General features: G+C 35.8%; 1 protein-coding gene across 1 annotated transcript; it reads left to right on the plus strand.

Annotated features, from left to right (window-relative positions):
- The first annotated feature begins 9 nt into the window (after positions 1-9).
- On the plus strand, positions 10-18,669 carry LOC149071746 (protein saal1). The gene is made up of 13 exons (XM_089247838.1): positions 10-74; positions 1,644-1,686; positions 4,125-4,246; positions 5,204-5,338; positions 5,499-5,582; positions 8,005-8,084; positions 10,082-10,141; positions 11,904-12,019; positions 14,041-14,164; positions 15,718-15,803; positions 16,249-16,422; positions 16,811-17,154; positions 18,503-18,669. The coding sequence occupies exons 1-13, from the start codon at positions 54-56 to the stop codon at positions 18,515-18,517; spliced, it is 1,404 nt and encodes a 467-aa protein (XP_089103964.1). The 5' UTR covers positions 10-53; the 3' UTR covers positions 18,518-18,669.
- The last annotated feature ends 2,908 nt before the right edge of the window (positions 18,670-21,577 follow it).

The following is a 21,577-nucleotide window of genomic DNA, read 5'->3' on the forward strand; positions in this document are numbered from 1 at the left end:
CTAGCCGATACAAAGGCTAAAAGCATTTGTTTATTGTTTATTTTCACTGTTTTATGGATCATTCAATTTCTCAGGTAATTTTGTCACTTTCATTAATTTTTTAAAAATTTTCAATGATTTTGTAAAAGTGTTTAACATGAATCTGTGCCTATAAAGATTGGCATTTTATTTTCTATTTATTATTCATGTGTTATTTGAACTTGTTTAAAATTTTAATGTTACAAATCCATTGATGTATAACTGGTAATTTCCAGAGCAGTAAATGAACCCCGGGTAATACCCTGGGATTAAAAAAAAAACTAAATATTTGTAGAAATAGCTCGGATATCAATATACCCTGGAGAGCTCGCGGGTTATGTCCCTGGTAATTCACAGGATATCAAAATCGTATTTCGTTTACAAGTGAAATTTTATTACGATTTCATTTAATACTGAGAAACATGAAGTATTTTCAATATTCATCCAAATTGTAATGTGTATTTTAATAATCAGATTAAATTATCATAATTTTACGTTAATGTAGTTGGAATAATGTTTGTTAAAACAATTGTGTTTGTATAATGTGTAAACACAAAACGAACTCAGAAATTGTGTTGGTGTAATGTGTTCACGTGCTTCATTATTTTATTTGGATAACTTTTGAGTAGAATATTGCCAGTAATAGCAGGGAGCATCTCTCTGGGTATCCAGACTCTTAAATAAATAACGGCCCTTCCGAGTGTATGAAGATGGCCAGTTTGACTTTGACATTGAGTCTCTTGAAGCCCAAATAATTTGTCAAAATAGAATGAATGGATTTAATGCAAATACTCACCTTCTGAAAGTTCTCTGATGGTGATTCGATGATTCTGCGTCACCAGATTTTTCATGAGCTTCTTCTGGAGCTGTTGATGAGGTCCAAGTATGCAGTCTACTCCCTTCTTTTTTACGTTGCCTAGACTTCAGATACTGGAAAGCATAGGGGAATACAGGGAAAGGGCAATCTTCCCCCACCCCGTTAGCTATATGCATTCTATTATTACCCCTTCTTTCCTTCATCCGTTAGCACTGGCCAGTTCCTGAACATGTTAGCCATCAGATAAGGACTATAACATAATCCTTATATCAATATAGGCCTAATAGAAGATATAAATGCAAGGCCATCCTAATGCATGGGTTCATTCCAGCTTTGCAGAGGAGGGTTTTAGTGTTAACAAGTTCCGAGTTAACAAGAGTGGGTTTGGGTGACCTTGAGCCTCAGTTATCAATTTGGGCTAACTTGTAGAACACCACAGTTCATCGCATGGCTCAGGGTCTATGATGCTGTTGAAATGTTTTGGTAAATGCATGAAAATATACATAGTCATGTGTCAAATATTATACTTTGGTAATACCTTGTGTTTGCTTTACCTGATGTCGAAATCAAAGTGTGAAATCAAAATACAAATTCTTTAAGATAAAATTCAGAGTATGACTAACATTGATTCATTCATTATATGGTTGAGTCACAGCTGTTAGTGTGAATGATACCGCTATTCTCAGAGTATTCTGCTATGTAGTGAAATTTGGCATTTTCAGCTTTAATTCCTTATGGAGCAATTGAGTGATAATTGTCTGTGATATTGTTATTGTGTACTTTTGATTGTTTTACATTTATTTTGCAGCTTTTGACTTCGAGTTTCAAGAGGAATATGAGTTTAGAACCTGGTGAGTTGATTGTTTTGTTTCTCATGTAAAATGACCGAATGAGAGTTTTGTTCACTCTCGAAAGACCATCTATTTGCTTACAAATGGAATTATCAAAACTTTAAAAAAATGTATTTATATATATAAATTTAGAAGGGAAAGTAAAATATGTGTAGCGTGACCAGATTTTCAATGCAGAAAGTATGCATACCCAGACCTGCCAACTCTCCCGATTTTGGCGGAAGACTCCGGATTTTTCCATCCTTCCTCCCGCTTTCCGGATTTGTTGAAATTTCTCCGGATTTTGGCAGAAAATTAGATTTTACGCGAGCTTTCGCGTTGCCGTGGCGTCAATGATTACCGTCGTCGTTAGGGGAAACACCCATAGAGGATAGCCGTGGTAATTTCCATCGAGCAGTCTTAAAAACAGTCTCTGTGACCGCATTTAAGCAACTGGCAAAGACGAGACTTCGTTTTCGTAGCGTTTATCGACAATTATTTTTTACAGGGGCATGACCTTGGTTGCCGAAATTCCTGTATAATCGTTATTGTATTCCATTAACAGCCGTGAGGTAAACAAGTTTTTTCGTCGGCAGCTTTGTAATTTGAGTTATTTTTAATTTTCTTCCGATTAAACGTGTTCAGAAAGAAAATATAAAACTTTAAGCTATAATAAAGCTAAAATATAAAGCTTTTAAGAGTTCATATACCCGAGCTAAAATCACTGATAGCATTCACGAAAGGAAACATATTTTATAAACAGTATGTAGATGTGATTTCTCTATTCTGCATGGAAAGACTGACATGGAATTATATTCTGCTCAAGGGCAATGCAGAACCTGCCTTGGGATGGGGGGGGGGAAATGTAACTTTTTCTTAATTGATTAAAAAAAAAAGTTCGAATTTTTTTTTTTGATCGAGTCTGTGAGTGCTGGGGGGGGGGGGCCTCGGGAGAATCTCCGGATTTCTGGATTTCAAAAGTTGGCACGTCTGCATATCTATCTTAACAAATTCTATTCAATCAAAAACAAACACTCATTAATTATCATCAGTGTCAAGGAAAATTGTGCGATGTGAAATCAGATCCCAGAACAACTCATAGTGCTATACCAGTCCAAACAAAATACAATTTGGAAGAGTGGCTTAGCCGACACCTTCTACAGCAAAAAGCCTCTGCACGAAGCTTTGACGTCACCAAAGTCCATTTTACTTGTAGCCATTGGTTATAGCAGTCTGACCTATGCAAAATCTTTACCTTTTTTGCAGTGTATTCAATGACTATAGGTGAAATGTATGACTTCAGTCACGTCGCAAGCTTCGCACGGAGGCTTTCTGCTATAGAAGGTGTTGGCTCAGCACACTGAAATTAGCCTCAGTTAACAGACCCCCCAAAGCAGAATATGCTGAAATCTGCAACATACGTCACAGAGCAATTGGTGCTACAACAGAACAACCTGGAAGAATTCTAAGAAAAAATTTAGAAAAACACTATGGAGGAGATTTTTACTGGAGAACATTTCCAGTCAGTCGAAGATTCATTGCAGAACGATGTAAAACATTCTGCTTTGGGGGAACAGACATGAAACTAATTTTTCCCAACAAAACATTTATTAACAACGCTTAATATATTTATACAATTCAGATTTTAAATTTTCTCAGTTAAGCAGAATTCATATTAAAATTCTTGTTTTTCAATAATTAGACTTCACACAAATAATTTCAGCATAAATCATGACAACAGCCAAAGATCTCACTAATATGGATTCCACACAACCAGTTTGCATAACCATATACAACAATGAATAAGCAAGTATGTATATTTTGAAGTGGCAGCAAGAAATAGCAATACAGGGAAACCAGCTGTTTTCCCCCAAAATGTCTACGAGGCCTATTGTATGATGAACAAAACAAAAAATATATCGGCACCAATGGGAAATCTGCAGCTATCCACAAGGGAAACAAAGTACTTATAAAATTAATTCAAAAACATTATTCAACACAGCAGCAAGACAGATCGGCTGTGATTGCCGATTGTCAATGAAACAAGTTTATATACAGATTTTTCTCTAACACCGATTTAATATTGATACCAATTTCTGGCCTAACATCGGACCCCTGCACGGGGTAACAAGTATTGTTACAACACGAACAAGATAATTTCTAAGTATGATGTAACAATATCCATTAACCTTGTTCATTTCACAGTGTTGCGCAAGTTGCACAGTTTTTCCCGTGCAACCACGCCTTATTGATCCTCTCCTCAAAACTTGTTTTTGTCTGGCTTGGTGGGGAAAACATATTTGGAAATAGTTGAATAGTTCAAGTCCAATATCTCTATATATGAGTACTAAGGCAGAGTGTCAAATATTAGGGGTTGGTGCCTGGGCCCAATATTAGTGATTACGCCTATGAGCGTGTCTAAGATGAAGTGTTGCCTAATTATTTCCATTCTTTCCCAGACAGGAATCCGTCCCCTCCTCCAGAATTTCTACAAAATTGTGATGATCTTCTGCCTGATAGAGTTGGAGATTCCATGTTCAGCAAGCGCTGGCTCATCCAAATACTTATGAATATAATTGAGGTAATTATGATGCCATCGATTCATTTCTATTATGTGAAAATAATTATTTCCCTCAAGTTCAGCTTGACTTTTTTAAAACTATTGCATTTTAAGTTTTTTTTATAAGTGATTTATTAGCATTTTTTTAACTACAACTTTATCAAAATTAAACTTCCCTTACTCATAGGATTAGGGAATTCGTTACAAATTAAATGAACAACAGTTTATACTTCAGATGATGTGCTCATCATTTATTAAGTAATATAAAAAAAAAATTCACACAAAATTTCATTGATAGATGGCATTACTTGTTGACAAATCATTTTGTGAATATTCAACGTGTTCTTCTTGATTAATCTTATGTTTTCCATTCGCAAAACCCTGTTTTCTACAGCTGAACACAGTAACTCTTCATTAATTCCTCAAAAAAAAAGAGAGTAATGTAGTTTTTTAGGTGCAACTGGATTGCAGGTTGCTCTCATTACACTTGTGAATAGAAAGCATTATTGGAAATCAAGTGGGACATATTAAACGATTTGCTAAGCAACTGCACTATCTATAGGCAAATTTTTGTACGATTTTTTTTTAAATTGTGATAAACGATGAACACATCATCTAAAGTATAGTTTCTCACCTTTTTTTGTCCCATCGCCCCCTTTCTTCAGAAATTTTTTCCTCCCATTGCCCCAACGCAATCTAACCCATAGGATCCTATGTTATACCCGTAACTTCTACCACCCCCCCCCCCGGAACTTTCCATCGCCCACGTTGGGAATTACCGATCTAAAGTGCCTGCTCGTTGACTTCTGTAAAATTTGTACCAGTGGAGAGCTCTTCACAATAATCTGACTCTGAGAAGGTGGATATCGAAGAACCCTGTATAATGTTTTAAAATATCAAGAATCAATATTTCAGATATTTCTTCTGAATACATTTGCCATAACTTTAATGCATATTATGTCTCCCTGTCCCTCCCAGGCTGTGAATAAAGAAACAACAAGCAACATTGAATCCAATGCTGAAAGCTCCAATGTGGTAACTTCAGAGGTTCTTGAACTGGATACCAAACTGGAGGATGATGTTTGTTCACTTTGGGACATGTCTGCCAATAAGGTATGTGCATCAACAGAAACTGTACTTCCCATATTCTAAGTATAGTTTAGCTATGCCTATAAATGTGTTAAGCATGTGTATGAGTTTGTAGAAATGCCAGTGATTGTTAAATTCAGTAACTCATCCTCAATAAAATATGTCACATACTGTTTTTATTTAGGATGTTGCTCATTTTCTCCATGAATTCAAAGTTGAGGACATCTTTCTTGAGGTTATAGACAAGACTAAAAGTCCCAGACTTTTGGTGAGTTTGCATGTTTTTCTCTCCTAATTTTATTGGGTAATGCCATTATGCTTGTATATAGAATGCCTTGGGAAGATCTCTTTGACCTAGAATTACTCGGAAACGGAGAGAGCTACACCTGTACAACTTAGATCTAGAGAGATCCTAACCTATGGATTGTACGTAAACCAAAAATTTTATTAATAAGGAACATATATTAGAATTTGAAATGAAGCCATGGGTCACAAAGTTGATTGTTTGTTGAATTTTGGCCACATTAAAAAAAAGTAAAGAACCCCTTTCTTATATAATGCTGTTGCAAAGCGACTACACACATCAGATGAAACAAATGATAGCATGTAAAATGATGTGAGATTAAATATAACAATTAAGATTTTATGATGCCCCCCCCCCCCAAATCATAATCTGCAAATCATACATTAAAAAAAAATGGACCAATTCTCATCTGCAGAGGTTGCTTCATGCATATTAAAAGGTATAAGGTGTTTTAATCACTTCATTCTTATATTAATCACTGAAAGGAACTGTTCAGTCATGAAACTGATTTTTCTATGAAAAATTTGTTGCATGATTTTATCAGTCATTTGGAAATGACTTCAAGAATGTAAGTTCTAATCCCATTTTCTGTTGGTCACAGGGAGAGACAAAAGGTGAATAAAATCATCAAATATCCCATATATTTGTAATTGTATAACCCTATTGTATTCCCAATATACAATAGGGTATAAAAAATATTCAAATTAACTGACTTCTTATTAATTAAAACAAATATTGTTAATCATTAAGAGTGCATATTTTTTTTCATCTAATTTCTCAAATTTAATTTAGCATTAATGAATAAACTAACAAATAATAAAGAAACAAACTACAAGCAAGAGATATGAACACCAAAAACCTGTGATTATGTAACATGAAAGATCATTGAGCTTGAATTAATTTCATGGATTAGCATTTTTCTTGTAGTATGCTTTCATTCATGAAGGCTCCCAACCCCCCTCAAAGTAAATGCCTGGTGACTGCTCAATATCATATGTGGTGCAGGTTTCTTGATTCACTTGATATACAACCAAAGGGTCATTCAGCATGAAGGAAATGAAAAACCTATTCTATAGACAAGACTGTTTCTTGTGCGATTGATGGATGCATTTATTATGATGTATTTCAGACGTGCACGATGTTGCTTAATAATTTGCATATTTTTATTCTTTCACAGATTTGGTAAAAAAACTGACAAAGTCTAGACTTTTTCACTTTTCATATTAAAATTGTAAGTCTAATGGTATTTATGTTGGTACAACATCTCTCTGTATTATTTTAAATCTTTAATTAGGGTATAGAATTCAAGATTTTTTTTTATCAGGGGAACCCTGGTGCCCTATTGTAATGCCCCAATCAGCATTATCCAAAAATATAATTTTGAAGTGTAATTTCACTCGTCTCCAAAATTTGAAGGAGTATTTTTGGAAAATGAGGGGTATTTTTTTTACCAGTGAGAAATAACTCTTTTAGGTTATTTTCATTTTATTTTTTAACATTTTAAGGACTATTTTCATTCTTCAACGTAATTTGGAGGAGTAAAATGGAATTTTGATGAGTGAATCATGCATCTAGATTCGTATTAGGCAAAACTGGTCCCAATGCCTTCCAAATACTTAGTGCAGTTATATTTAAGTTTAGCTCCCTATATTTTTCTGTGATTTTTTTCCATGCACAAAATATAGAAATAGAACAGCTATCTTTCTGCCCTGCATCTGGGGATTAGGTTTAAGTCTATATTTACCAGATCTTCTACATTTCTTTTAATCAACAACTTTATCACATTTCAATAACATGTATGCCATACTTGGTTACTTTTACCTCAATATCATTGAAGTTAGTACAAAGGAATAATGAAATTTAAACAATTTTAATTGACTTACCCTGGTGTAGAAGCAGTGAAATGTGAAAATGGGGTTAGAAAAACTTCACTTTTCTGTGTCCATTCTTTGTTTACCAAACAAATTCAATTGATGACATGAAAGTCATGTTTAATTCTTGAGGGGGGGGGGGGGGCAGGAAACGGGCATTTTTTGATAATATTTTTACCTTATAGCGAATGCTTCTTGATTTTCAACTCACTATAACTGAATATTGTACCTTCAACATTAACTATTGGACAATCTCTTATAAATCACTCATAGTGAGATTCTTGTTATAAAATGTACTCTTGTTATATCATACTTTTACAGTATTATTTTGTGCACTGTTGTTTAGTCTGTCTGATCAGATATAGTGACTGTACTATAGACGTTATCTGAAGTATACATAACTGTAGATCTTCTTGATCATTTTAAAATTAAAGGGACTTTTCTATGCATCCTATATGTTTCCCTATAAAGATTAAAATTATAAAATTATATAAGTGTGTTCTTTGCATTAATAGGAGATTGTGGTGGGAATTCTGGGCAATATGGCATCATTCGAAGACCTGAACCAAAATTTATCTGAGAATGAGACCTTGGTGTAAGTATATCCATGTGTTATGCTGCGGTTTTCCTAAAGTTACACACAAAATAACAAGGGAATATCTGTATATGAAATAAATCTTTTTTTCTATTTTAATTCATAGTTATTGATATTATGTTCAGAGATTCTGAATTTTTTTTCACATCTAAAAACCAAGAATCATTATAAAGGGAGAATTGTATACCCTAAATATATTTAAGAACTGTATAGTATAACTGTAAGACTTGCTAAGGACAATATGGTGGTTTACTCCGTCATCAGATATAATTTTTCCTGACTAATCTCTAAAATATGTCTTTTTATTTTTCATACTTTCAAACATTTTTATGCTCGAGCAAAAAATTTAACGTCAACGAAATGTTTTTAAAATAACGATAAACAATACATTATTCACGGGCAATTTCTAAATAATTAAGGGCTCGCATCTTCCTGGAAAACTTTAGGTCATAAATTTAATTCCAAAATTTAATGCCATTGATTTTTCACCAATCCCTCGAGTTTCGATGAAATTAAAATGCATATATTGAAAGGCAATAACTTGGAAAAAAAATTATTTCCCGTAAAATGCAAGTCATATGGTCATTCAGTTTAACTGAATTTTTCATTCCATTTTTTTTTATTTGCTTCAGCTGGGGGAGAGGAAGAAAATCATGGCAGTGAGAACATGGCGAGTAATGGGGTGCAAATTGTACAGTGAATCTATAAATCTAATTGTCACAATTTTTAATGAATGATTGCTAATGGCAACTGCAGAATCTAGACCTTGAAATTATTTTGGACGATATTATCATATCTGTTAGGGAATCTGTGAGTTATTATTATGTTTGACTGTCACTAGAAATGGCGACAGGTGTTCTGCTGTGTGATTTTATTTTATTTTGAATGAAATTGTGTTATTTTGTGCAATTTATTATTTGAAATTTTAATCTGCATTTTATGTGTATGCATTTGTATTTAATTTTTAATGTAAATATGTGATATGAAATATTTCGGCAGTGCTTGTATATCACTAGTATCAGTATTTTTTTATAGAGGGTGTATAGGTAACAGGGTGTATGTTATTTTGCTGGCAAACCATTGATCTTAGAAATATACTTCCAGTTAGTAAAAGTATCCAAATAATGTTTAGTACTCAGATATGTCATTCATGTTTCAAGGGGTTGTTAGTTATTAAAATAAAAAAAATAACATTTATTAACATTTAATACACTCCCTGTGTGCCCCCAAAACGCAATTACAAAGTTGTAGTGCGGTCTCTCCTCATGCCAAAAAAACATGTTTATAAGTGCAATATTCACTGAGATATTCAAATTTAAAAAAACAGGGAGATTGGGGAAAAAACAGCGTTAAACATTGGTAAAACAGTTTACCTGCACGACGTCCATGTTGCCCATTTTTCTGCCTTCTATAGGAAGGGGGGTTTTCTTTAATTTTCACTGCTTCTAAAACCAGGTCTTTCTATATGCATTTTTTTTAGTTAAAAAAAAAAAGATTGCATGAAAAATCTGTATACTGACTGGCTTACTACCAAAGATCATGTAGTGACTCCCCAACCAGCCGTATCAAACGGGCTAATGCTTCACAGCTTGCTGTATCTTGCTTGTTTGTCAGTTTGCATTTAAGAGTATACCTCTAGAGAGCTAATATCATAGTCATTCAGGAAATGCACTCGATGGACGACGATACTTTGTAGAGTGAGAGTGAAAAAGAAGAGAATAGTAACAAAGCTTCAGAGAGAAGGAGAGTCAGAGTAGATGAAAGACGATAGCCTTGAGAAAACGTGATGGTTTGCCTTAATACATACATTTTATGCTGTTACCTGTGAATAAACAAAATAAGGAATTACATTAATAAATCTAGTGTTTTCCAAATTTTGATCTATAAATATTTCCTCGTCCTGTATGCAAGATCGGCCTTTATGCGAGTAAATATAGTATATGTATGTGTTTCTTGAGCAAAATTTTGACATTGTTTTCTTTTTTTCTTATTATTAGGAAGGCTGTGATTCCTTTATCAGGCTCTTCAGATTCACCAACTGTTGTTCAAGTGTTACGGTATGATATGCATGTTTTATAAATACCATCTGATCATGAGTATTCAGATGTCCCTGAAATTTAGTGGTTCTGATCAGTGATTGTACAACTGATTCTCTTGATATGAACTCAGCCCTTCTGTTCGTGTGCTTGGCATTCTGGCAATGTATGTTACAATATTAAATATGCTCTATCCCCCATTATGGCAACTGTTTAGGGAAGATCTGTTTTGTTCTGTTTCAGTGTGGATCAGGCATCCGTCCATACTGGCCATCCCATCGATAACTAGTTCCCATAAACTGTGTTTTCAAAAACTGGACTGGCTTATTCAGAGCCCCAGCCAAAATCCTATAAAACACACATTTGGAAGAACTCAAACATTAGCTGCAAGAGCCAGTCAAGGCCTGACTTTGACATGGGGATCTGGCTTGGGGGCCCTGCTTCTAATTTTGGTTAAAGAATGTGTTTTATGGATTTGCGTAAGCTTTTGCTACTGGCATTTGATGATAACAATATGCTTTCTACCATAGCTTGGCAAATTGAAAAAAAAATTTAGTTGCCAGCCAGATTTTTTTATGAGCCAAGACTTTTTCCCTCTGAGGGAAAAAACAAATAACCACGTAAAATTTACCAAAAACTTGTCCATTGCACCAGCTTTCGAAAGAGCCAACAAAAACCATATCGTGGTCTAGTTCAGGAAAAATTAAGTCTTTTGTTTGCAATACATCACTGAAATCTGTGTTAGTCAAAGTAATTTTAGTAGGTTTTGGCAACAATTCAATTTTTTGTCAATCTCTCCGCACTTGAAGCTTGCCATTAAATACAGATATCCTGTAGATAGAGATAATCCCACCTTATAGGATATTTTCTTGCAAAATCAAATTGTTGCCAAAATCTGTAACCACCAATTCCAAATTTCTGTTGAATATCTTCTTCAACAAGTTCTAATTTCAGTGATGTATTGCAAACAAAAGACTAAATTTCTGCTGAACTAGATAACTAATATGTTTTATTGTAAACTTTTTCGGAAGCTGGTAGAATGAACAAGTTTTTGGTAAATTGGATCAATTGTTGCTAAAAGTTGTTTTCAGAATTGGAGATTAAAAATTTTGCCAACAATTCAATTTTGAACTTTGCAAATGTTTCAGCACTTGTAACTGACCATTAAATTCAAATATTTTGATTAAATTGGTGTCTCCTTATAGCATTTTTTCTGCACTTTCCAAATATATGCATAGTTTGTGTGTAGGTTTTACAGACACTTTACAAATTCTGGTTTTTTTTTCAGACTAGATGCATTTTTCTCCATAATGGACCATATCTCAAAATTGGTTTAAGATAGAACAGTGTTGGTAGGGTGTTTCATGTTCCACTTGGGCTCATCGATCACCCCCTTTCATTTGGCAGAACATGTCTCGTTCACCCTGTATTAGTCGTCACATCATCTGGGATTTCTCAAGCAGTGCACACCACACAACATTTCATATGTTTCTGTGGAAGATTTTCACAAATGAATGAATTTTCACCTTGAAGGCTGAATGTTGCTTATCAGGAACAGACCCCATTTTCTGTAGGCAAAAAATGAACTGAAGTTATTTATCTTTTGTTTCAGCCATATAAATTGCTTAATTCGCTGAAAAAAATTTCCCCAAGCATACAGATGACTTTCGAGCTATTAGCAAAGTTCATTCAACAAAAAAATTTATATCAGATAATTTTCTCAAGATATTTATATGTAATATTGAAAAAAGCTCGGTATCTGTATATTTCCCTTCTATTTTAGTTTTATTCATTCCGGTGTCGTTAATGTAAAAGTTGGAGACATTTGGTTGTATTATCTTTGCGAAGATGACTCCTTCATGAAGAATATCCGATTCATTTTGGAGAATTCATTGAATGGTAATTTTCATTTTTTCTATTTGTTTGAAGCAAAAATAATTTTGTATATATATGGAATATATTTGCATCTAACCTTATTTCTTAGCTGCAAAATTGTTTATTGTTGCATAACATTGTCACATATTCTAATTGGTATTTATTAAGACAGGTTCAATTTGAGATGGGGGGAATGGGCAGATATTAGATTCAAATGAATATGATATTTTGTGTCACGATGTTCACAACTGAAAGTAGTTTCACTTTAGCTCTTCCATTGAGAAAGCAAAAAATATATATAAACAGTTGAGTCACATTCATGAGGCCACCAGTTTATATGCAGAAAAAAAAAATTTGTGCAGTTAATAAACATAGTTGGTGAATTGTTGGACCTGAGAAGTACAGCTGTACCTCGATTATCCAAGTTTCAGGTTATCCGAGATACTTTGCAAAAATTATTGGCAGTAAAATGGTGCTTTAAATACCTAGCACTGTAACAAATCGGTTCACAAATTGCTGCAGCATATACAGGGAGCTTATAAGTGGTGAAATTTATTTAGGGACTCTCAGAATAGTCAAGGAAACAGTTATTTTCCGGATATTATGCTGAGGTGAGCTCGGAAAGAAAAGTCATCACGTCTCCGCCGGGACTCGAACCCAGGCCCTCTTGCATACCGGGCAAGCATGCTACCATCTACACCACTGGAGACACATGAATCTGCCTTCCTAATTTCACGCACTGTGTCGCAAGAGGGCCTGGGTTCGAGTCCCGGCGGAGACGTGATGACTTTTCTTTCCGAGCTCACCTCAGCATAATATCCGGAAAATAACTGTTTCCTTGATATCTCTGGCTGAGAAAAAAGCCATCTATATCTCTCTAAACCGTCCCACCCGGGGGCCATTTCCTGAAGTTAAGAGAGGTTACTAATGCCTCTACTTCAGCGCCTCACGACACAGTGCGTGAAATTAGGAAGGCAGATTCATGTGTCTCCAGTGGTGTAGATGGTAGCATGCTTGCCCGGTATGCAAGAGGGCCTGGGTTCGAGTCCCGGCGGAGACGTGATGACTTTTCTTTCCGAGCTCACCTCAGCATAATATCCGGAAAATAACTGTTTCCTTGATATCTCTGGCTGAGAAAAAAGCCATCTATATCTCTCTCAGAATAGTGTTTCACAAAATGGGCCATATTCAGGGCCGTCATTTCAACTTTTTCCGGGGGGGGGGGGGGGGCACAGCACATGTACTCAATGTATGTATATATATATATATATCATTTTTATTGTATTTTCGAAAGCCGGGGGGGGGCAAAGGCCCCTGCCCCCCCCCCCCTCCTAAATGATGGGCCTGGCCATATTGCCCCTTTTAGGGGAGGCAATGGGACTTTAAAAGTTACAGATACAAAATGAGATATTATAGGTTGTGACTAATCTGAGGAGGTTCTGATTTGCCAATTAGAAGAGATCTAATTTTAGTGCTCTCGTGCAAAGTGAATTTATTTATACAGAAACAATTTTGTTACCATGGGTGTGTAGTGATTAACCACCTGCTTTGCAGTACAATATATTACAAGGTTCTCTACATTGACATTTTAGACAGAAATCTGGTAGCTCCCAGATTCATTTTGACTGTGAATAACTCAACTGTAGCAGTTTAGCCCTCACACATATTCACAGTAGGGGTGAACATAACGCTTTCTGCATTCACTTCACACATCAACAGGATTTGTCTTGTTACAGTATGCTTATATTTATTTATGCAATATTACACAAGAGGACACTCATCTAAGGAGTATATTTACACATAGATGTTTTGTAACATTTGACAAGAAATCTGAGATCGTGGGGAATTGACAATAGTGGAGGGGAGCTTATTCCATTCAATTATGGTATTAGGAAAGAAACTGTATTCTTAAAACAGTCTATAAGTACACTTATACAACTCCAGCGATCAAATATTTCACAAACTACCTGGTTTCAGACACACAGGATGATTAGCAGGTTGGTGTAACTTGCTTGTGTAAAGAGAGATGTGTTTTGTAATTTTAGGTGAGGTGTTGAAAAGTGCTCTGCAGCTTCTGTATTACATCCTTGACAGAGAAGATGACATTTGCATCAAATGGGCTGAAAGTGAATATGTTCAATCTGTGATTGCTTCTGGCAAACAATTGATGTGAGTAAAGCATTATTTTCTCTTTCTTCCCCTCCCCCATACACCCATAAATTAGAATTTTTAATTATTGAGAGTAGGGGAGACTGGGGTATATATAATGACAGACACCTAAACGGGGGGGGGGGTAATGGCAGTCAGACGTTTCACTCATTTAAAATCACATAAAATTTAGGAAAATAACACAAAACACCAGTTTTTATAAGAATTAATGTAATAATTAATCAGATAATAATATTAAAAAGTGAAATACATATAGTGAATAAAAATATAAACAGCTTTTACTACAAAAGTTACAAATATAGCTCTCTGCAGTCTCCCATCTTGAACACTGTTGGTGAGCCCATCTTCCATAGCTAGTATAGCGGAATCATATCTCTTCATCTATTCCAAATTATTCAACATTTATTTAATCTTCACGAATTTGCATACCACATTTCCCCCGCATGCTGGGAAACAGCGAGGGAGACCAGCATGCCCAGAAATTCGACACATTTTTTGACTGTGTTTCTACAGTCAGTGGTTCTTAACTTCTTTACTGGACCATGACCCCCCCCCCCCAGTGAACTTCGATTTATATTCGCTCACATCTCTCTAAATAATCTCATCATGGAATATTTTCTAGCTTTTGCCTTTGAAATTGTCCCCTTGAACCCCGATCAAGAATGACTGTACCAGACCATTATTGTATGTACTTGTGCGTATGCCAAAATTTTAGTTCAAAAATATGTTCCTTTATTAGGGGAGGGTTGCATATATACCATACCAGTCAGTTTTTGAGGAGGAAAAGATTCAACCCAAGTTTTACCAACCTGCTCACCCCATAGCAGGAGTGTACAAAATCTGGCCTGCAAAGTCAGTGCTTTATTCCTCCTAGCCCACAAGAATCAAGCTATCTTTGCAGCATTGTGAGATCCTGAGGCTGAGCAATGCACCGAGATCCCTTACAAGTTGGATACAATTGTTGGTAATTGCTATGCAAGGTCATCTAAGGCCCCTCATGCACCAATAGGCCACAGGCACCACCCAGGTGAGCCCCTGCATTAAGATGAACATGCATGAAAGCCATTTCCAAAAAAAAAGGTAGGACATAATAATTAAACCAACCTGCGATTCATAGCCATTTCTCTCATCTGGCCAGAAGATTGAACAGACATGCCTTCTTGCCTATGCGGTATGATTGAAAACAAGTTATTGCTGTCTCGTAAAATGTTAGCAGAATAAATGGGAGGTAAGAAAATATTTTGAAAGTTAATGATAATTTTTCATTGTAACTTTTATATCATAGATATGGATTTTTCCACTAAAATGCGTTTAATTTTGGGGTTGTCAGTTTTTGTACACAGGTTTTAAATTTTCCGCCTTTTGGTGATCCTCAAGTGGTGGGTTTGGCTTATACTACACAAGTATATGCGGTAGTCCTGTTTTTATGTCCACAGGGTTGTCTGCACTTGGAGTGGTGTCATGATTTATCAAAGTGCAGCAGCCACTTATTGTAATTTTGAGAGATCGTTACAGTCTTATTATATTTGATGTAATCTTTTTTGATTTTGCAGGGCATTGAAAGAATATGAAGCAATGGATGAATTTTGGTTACTTTTGAATTTGATGTTCCAGCATGATCAAAATATTTCGGCTTTTGGTAATTAACAAGCCTTTATTGAAGAATTTGCATTTGTTTCTTGATTTATGAGATGGGAAAAAAACTATTGCTTGATGGACAAACTGTGACTTTCATCTCTATGCACTGTATTTCTCAAAATGCAGTGTAATTTAGTTACATATTTTTTTCCAATTGAATAAAACAGCGTAATTTAGTTATATATTTTGTTCCAATTGAATAAAACAGTTTTTTACTTAATTATCACTGAGTACAATCACCTCTATCTCAGCAATAATCATGTGATTATGTTTGAATTTCTGATATGTGTATTTTTCGCAGTAAATTTCATTAGTTGCTGTCGCGATTGTTGTTGTGATAGAGTTTAAACTTACATAATAGCAAATTATAATGTTATTCCAGCTTAATAAATCAGATTTATGATGCAAATTAAAACAAAAGGTATTTTTAATTTTCTAATAACTAGGCAACTGCTTTGGTGAGCTTCATCCGATATACATTGCTTACCTGATGAGATTCGCAGATAATGAAAATTATTGTCTACCTCCTGTACATCGCATTGCAGCACTGGCAGCTAGTTTCACCACCTTGGCTACTCTACTTAAAGACTTTGAAATAAGAACTGACTTGATTAAGCAAGGTATTCTTCATTTATTTTGTATAACACTTTGTTTATGCATGTGGTTTTTTTATTTTCAAACACTTTGCTTCTTTTTTGTACTTAAAAAACAGGCAAAATGTCAAATGCAGCCATTCGCAATTGACAATGAATTGTAGGTCCCGGTTTAATTAGCCTTCGTATGCAGAAAATGATTGTGGTGCGAAAAAAATGATCCTTTCGCACATTCAATTTCTTCTATTACAATATTGAGAAAAGCATTGCAGGAAGGATTTAAGAAATATTCAACATAAGGAACAACCGTTATTAACTTTTTTTGTGTTTACGGGTAAAATTACTTTTTTCTTTTTTGTGGCAGTCGTAATGATACTCAGCTTTAGATATTGTACATGTGTTTTCTTTTTACCAGATGAAACGTTTCTGAAGTTTATCAAGAACATGTTTAGTACTGTCAATGATGTTCTCGAGAAAGGCATTGTGATAAGAGAGACAGACAAGGATGATGATGAAGAAGTTGTGAGTGAAGATAAACCAACAGAAGACGAGACCTCAGATAAAGAACGGCAAGATGAGAGCAAGAGTTTAGATTCGAAATTGGTCACACCCTGTAATGGCCAAGCTAGTTCATCTAGTTATGACAAACTGAGCCGATCTATCAGCCTTCATGAGGATGATTACAATAATATATTCATATTAAAAGAAACGATCGTTGAGCTCTGTGCCATAATTCTTCCTTCCATACTGCCAGCAAAAGTAAGAACTTATGTTTTTATTCCTTTTCCTTGTATGCTACGGAATCCCTTGCATCATCGTTTTTTGCTTGTCTTGATCCTTGATCTAGGGCTGCAGGTCTCAACCTGGGCTGGAGCCTTTTTTAGTGCATATTTTCTATGGTTGAGCCCTGAAGGCCTGTTTTTCTTTATTTATTTATCAAATTTACTGATTTATTTTATTTTCTTCGAGTAGCCCCAGAGTCCCTGAGAAGTGCACAAGGAGCCTCAAGAGCTCCAGTTGAGAACCACTGATCTAGGGCCTCCTCTTTCAAAAATGTTTTCTTCTTATCGCCCCCTTCAATTCAAGCCAACCCATAGGATCCTATATTGAACCAAAAGCTTCTACTGCCCCCTTGGACTATTTCACCCCCCCCCCCCTCCCAGGTAGCAATATTGCCCACTGAAGGAAATACTGATCTAGGGTTAACAGATATCCTTCTTTTGTGAATAAAAAATGAACTCTTCCTTTGGAAGAGGGATAAATTACCCCCTGCCCTTGAGAAATTTTGCATACCCTACTGGCGCCCCCCAGGCTGAAAATGGAGGGGGGGGGGAAGACGAGTCTGATGCCCCGGGTGCTGGACCAGGGGGGAGGGCACAATTTCACCCTTTAACCTCTCCTTAATCATTACAAAAGGAGTGCAAACCTGTGTGTAAGACCTGGCTGACCAAGCATCTAATTGAAGCTCTGCCAAGGCCTCTGGGTCATACCCCGGCCATTCCAGGCCTCTTCCATCTTCAGAACTAGATAAAATGGGTGAAACAACTCAATGCCTGATTTTTTATTTAAAACCTCCGTTAAAAATCACCTGTTTAAAAAACGTACATAACTGAAAACATATTAAAATCGGTTCTGTTTTTGCTTGGGAAAATAGTCGTTCTTTCTGAGTAATAGGTGGCAATATCTGCTGTAAACATATGTAAGTTAGGTTGCCAGGTGTGCTTGTGCACATTCCCATATTTAAGTTTAACCCTACCTTTGTGGTATTTTAGAATATTGAGATCATGTTGAAATATAATCCAACTAACAAAGGAAATGGCAACATGTTGCAAGTAATGAGAAAGTGCACAGTGCTCTCAAAATGCACCCATTTCCAGTACCATCAATACCCTCTCAAAAATCATTACTTAATTTTTTTTCACGCCTATTAGTAATGTCCAGTTGAATAAAATTAGGAGCTACAGAAACTACTACACCTTTAAGTAACTCAGTGCCCATCATGTTTATTTTAGTATTAAGTTCAGCTATTGTTCATGGAGAAATATATATCTGATTGTACAAAATTTATACAATATAAATTATGTGTCTGTGTAATTTTTGGTTTCAGGAGGACATCGGCTGATTTTAGATCTGAGAAGATTTTATGTCGCAAGCCATTTGTACGATATTCTCATTCTTTCTAACCCACATGGTTGTTGTTTGTACTGAGGTTGTCGATATTTTGTAAACACAATTTTAAGGTATGACAACATATAAATGTACTTTATTTTTTGATAGTTTGTTCATTTTCATTTATTTTCTGTGTTGGCACAAAAAAAATGTGGTTTGAATCCTCAGAGTGACATCAAATCATACCCGCTCATTGTTAGCTTTAAGCTGTAGGTCCTGGTTTGATTATCGCCTCGTGTATAAAATTATTGTGCTGCAGCATAACTGATCGATTATTCCCATAAAGAATGTTAAATTTTTTTTTAATGGCTAGTAGGAATAACATAAGTAACCATCTTGTGGAATTAAACATGAAATCTCTTGAATTGAAAATATTTAAAATTTATTATCTGAATTAAACAGGGTTCATAAGGTCCAGGGAACAGTTTTTTTACTTAAAAAAAGTCTGGGGAAATCACAGACAATATCCTGTTTTTGTTCTAAATCCGGGAAATTTCTGTCACGAATGAATGCCAGGACTCTGCCACTGAACTTATCCTGTTGCCGAGATCTCTTCAAGCCCTGCTTTGTGGCAGAGTCTGAAAATTTCTGATAATTGGAAAATTGTTGATTGTCATCTGATCAAAAATAAAATAAAGAAAATATCCCTTTAAAAGGAAAATCGATAATGTAAATTGTGATCCGATAACATTGTAAATATTGATAATCTGCAAATCTCGCAATGAAATGCAAAAAACAAAAAAAAAACTGCCAAGGAGAAATGAGGATTTTGTAAGTCCATGTTTCTGCAACCTTATCATAACTGCATACAAAGTGTTTCCGAAAACGTATCCTAACTGGCCATCATAGAAACCAATGCATAAGAAGTATCAGGAAAGCTCAGTTGTGATAGTTTCGTAAGTTGACTTTAGTGAGCAATGCAGGATGAAGCATATGTATATTATGATTTCCATGTGCATATTTTTTATTTGAAAACAATGAGTGGTAAGAAACCTGCTTTCAATCTTGAATTTGCAGATAAAAACCTGAATCTTCAGTAGGCTGATTGGAGAAGAAGCCACAAAGCTGGGCAAGTAGAGATCTCGGCAACGGGATAATTCTGATCTGGTGGCAGAGTCCAGGGGGTTACTAAAGACATAACTTGAATATTAAGTCATTTTGCAAAAGTCAAATCCAAAATTGTTGATTAAGCATTAAAAGTAAACCTTTCAATAGTATATATCAAAAATATGTTTCCCAAATGACCGTAACAGAGCGGACATTTTGAAATTAGAACATTTTCGGGACACAAAAAAAAAAAAATAAAAAATTTCAAAATTTTATTGCTAGTTTTAGTCATCTATGGCACACGTATAAAATGTGATATGAAGTGACTTGCAGACGGTTTCCGGGTTATTAGGCCATGGTCTAGGAGATTTTCTTCCTGACGTTTCGCCCACATCTGTGGCAGGCATCATCTGAGGTTAATTCGACGTAAGTCTCCGCGGCCAGCGAGAAAGGCTTCGTACATCTGTCATCGACTTGTTCTCTATATGCATTTCTGAGACTTGATCGGCCGCAGAAGAACCGCATTGGTTGGCTTGTGTGGATGTGTTGTGCGCCGATTGGCTGCAAGTGGTGTCTGGCGACGATTGGCTGTCGAGGTCATTTTCTCTCTGGCACTCATCGGGGGCACATCTCAACTCTCTGCGGCGCTGAAGTACTGGGACCCAAAGCCTACTTACCTTACATCTGGAAGGTCACCGATCGAATCGGTAAAGTTGTGGAAAAGTTCAACATCAAGCCCATTTTCAAACCCACCAGAAATTTAGCACAATCGCTACGCTCGGCAAAAGATCCGAGAGACCCGCTGTGCATGGCAGGTGTCTACAGGATTCCATGCTCGTGTGAAAAAGTATACATAGGAACAACAAAAAGAAGTACTGCTACAAGAATAAAGGAACACCAGAGGAGCTGCCGCCTGGGTAAAACGGAAAGTTCAGCCGTTGCAGAACATATGTGGGAAACCGGCCACAAAATTAAATTTGAAAAGACCGAGGTAATATCGTCGGAGGTGCACTACCATGCTCGTCTTCATAGAGAAGCCATTGAAATATTCAAGCACCACAACATGAATCGAAAGGAGGAGACGATGAAGGTGCATCCCACTTGGGTCCCAGTACTTCAGCGCCGCAGAGAGTTGAGATGTGCCCCCGATGAGTGCCAGAGAGAAAATGACCTCGACAGCCAATCGTCGCCAGACACCACTTGCAGCCAATCGGCGCACAACACATCCACACAAGCCAACCAATGCGGTTCTTCTGCGGCCGATCAAGTCTCAGAAATGCATATAGAGAACAAGTCGATGACAGATGTACGAAGCCTTTCTCGCTTGCCGCGGAGACTTACGTCGAATTAACCTCAGATGATGCCTGCCACAGATGTGGGCGAAACGTCAGGAAGAAAATCTCCTAGACCATGGCCTAATAACCCGGAAACCGTCTGCAAGTCATTTAACGCCAGCCATGAAAGCCTCAGACAATATTTGTGATATGAAGTTTTTTGAAAAAAAAATCCAAATTTGCAACCAAGTCTCTATATTAACACTTTTTCTAGTTAAGGACAGCCAGATTTTGAGGTTTTCCTACAAACAATGAGTTAAAAAAAATTTAGATACCATCTGAAACAAATTAAGAAATGCCATAACGACATAACAAGAATTAAATGAAGTACTAGAAAAAAATTAAATGATGAAATTATACTATTTCCAACAATATCACAAAGAATAATTTAAACTTCGATAAATCTTCTGATTAACGAGAATATTATGGTGTAATTGTTTAATTCTAAATAATTTATTAACCACACTCATTACTAAATAGTACTTTAAGCACTATTGGCAATCTGGGAGATACATTCCTCCCTCCTCCCAGACACATTGACCTGTTTTCGAGTCAAATCTTCAGTGAGAAGGGAGCAAATTATTTTTCTACAAATCAATGTATGAGTATTTATTGAAAATATCTTTTGATAA

Source organism: Pholcus phalangioides, unplaced genomic scaffold (assembly GCF_987345545.1).
Source record: "Pholcus phalangioides strain wild (caught in Gottingen) unplaced genomic scaffold, Ppha-v1.0 ptg000018l_1, whole genome shotgun sequence".
Taxonomy (NCBI): Eukaryota; Metazoa; Arthropoda; class Arachnida; order Araneae; family Pholcidae; genus Pholcus; species Pholcus phalangioides.

Coding starts and splice junctions, on each gene's coding strand:
- LOC149071746 (XM_089247838.1), top strand. CDS start 54: ATGGATCATTCAATTTCTCAG. Junction 75..1,643: donor TGGATCATTCAATTTCTCAG/GTAATTTTGTCA, acceptor TTTATTTTGCAG/CTTTTGACTTCGAGTTTCAA. Junction 16,423..16,810: donor AACTGACTTGATTAAGCAAG/GTATTCTTCATT, acceptor TCTTTTTACCAG/ATGAAACGTTTCTGAAGTTT.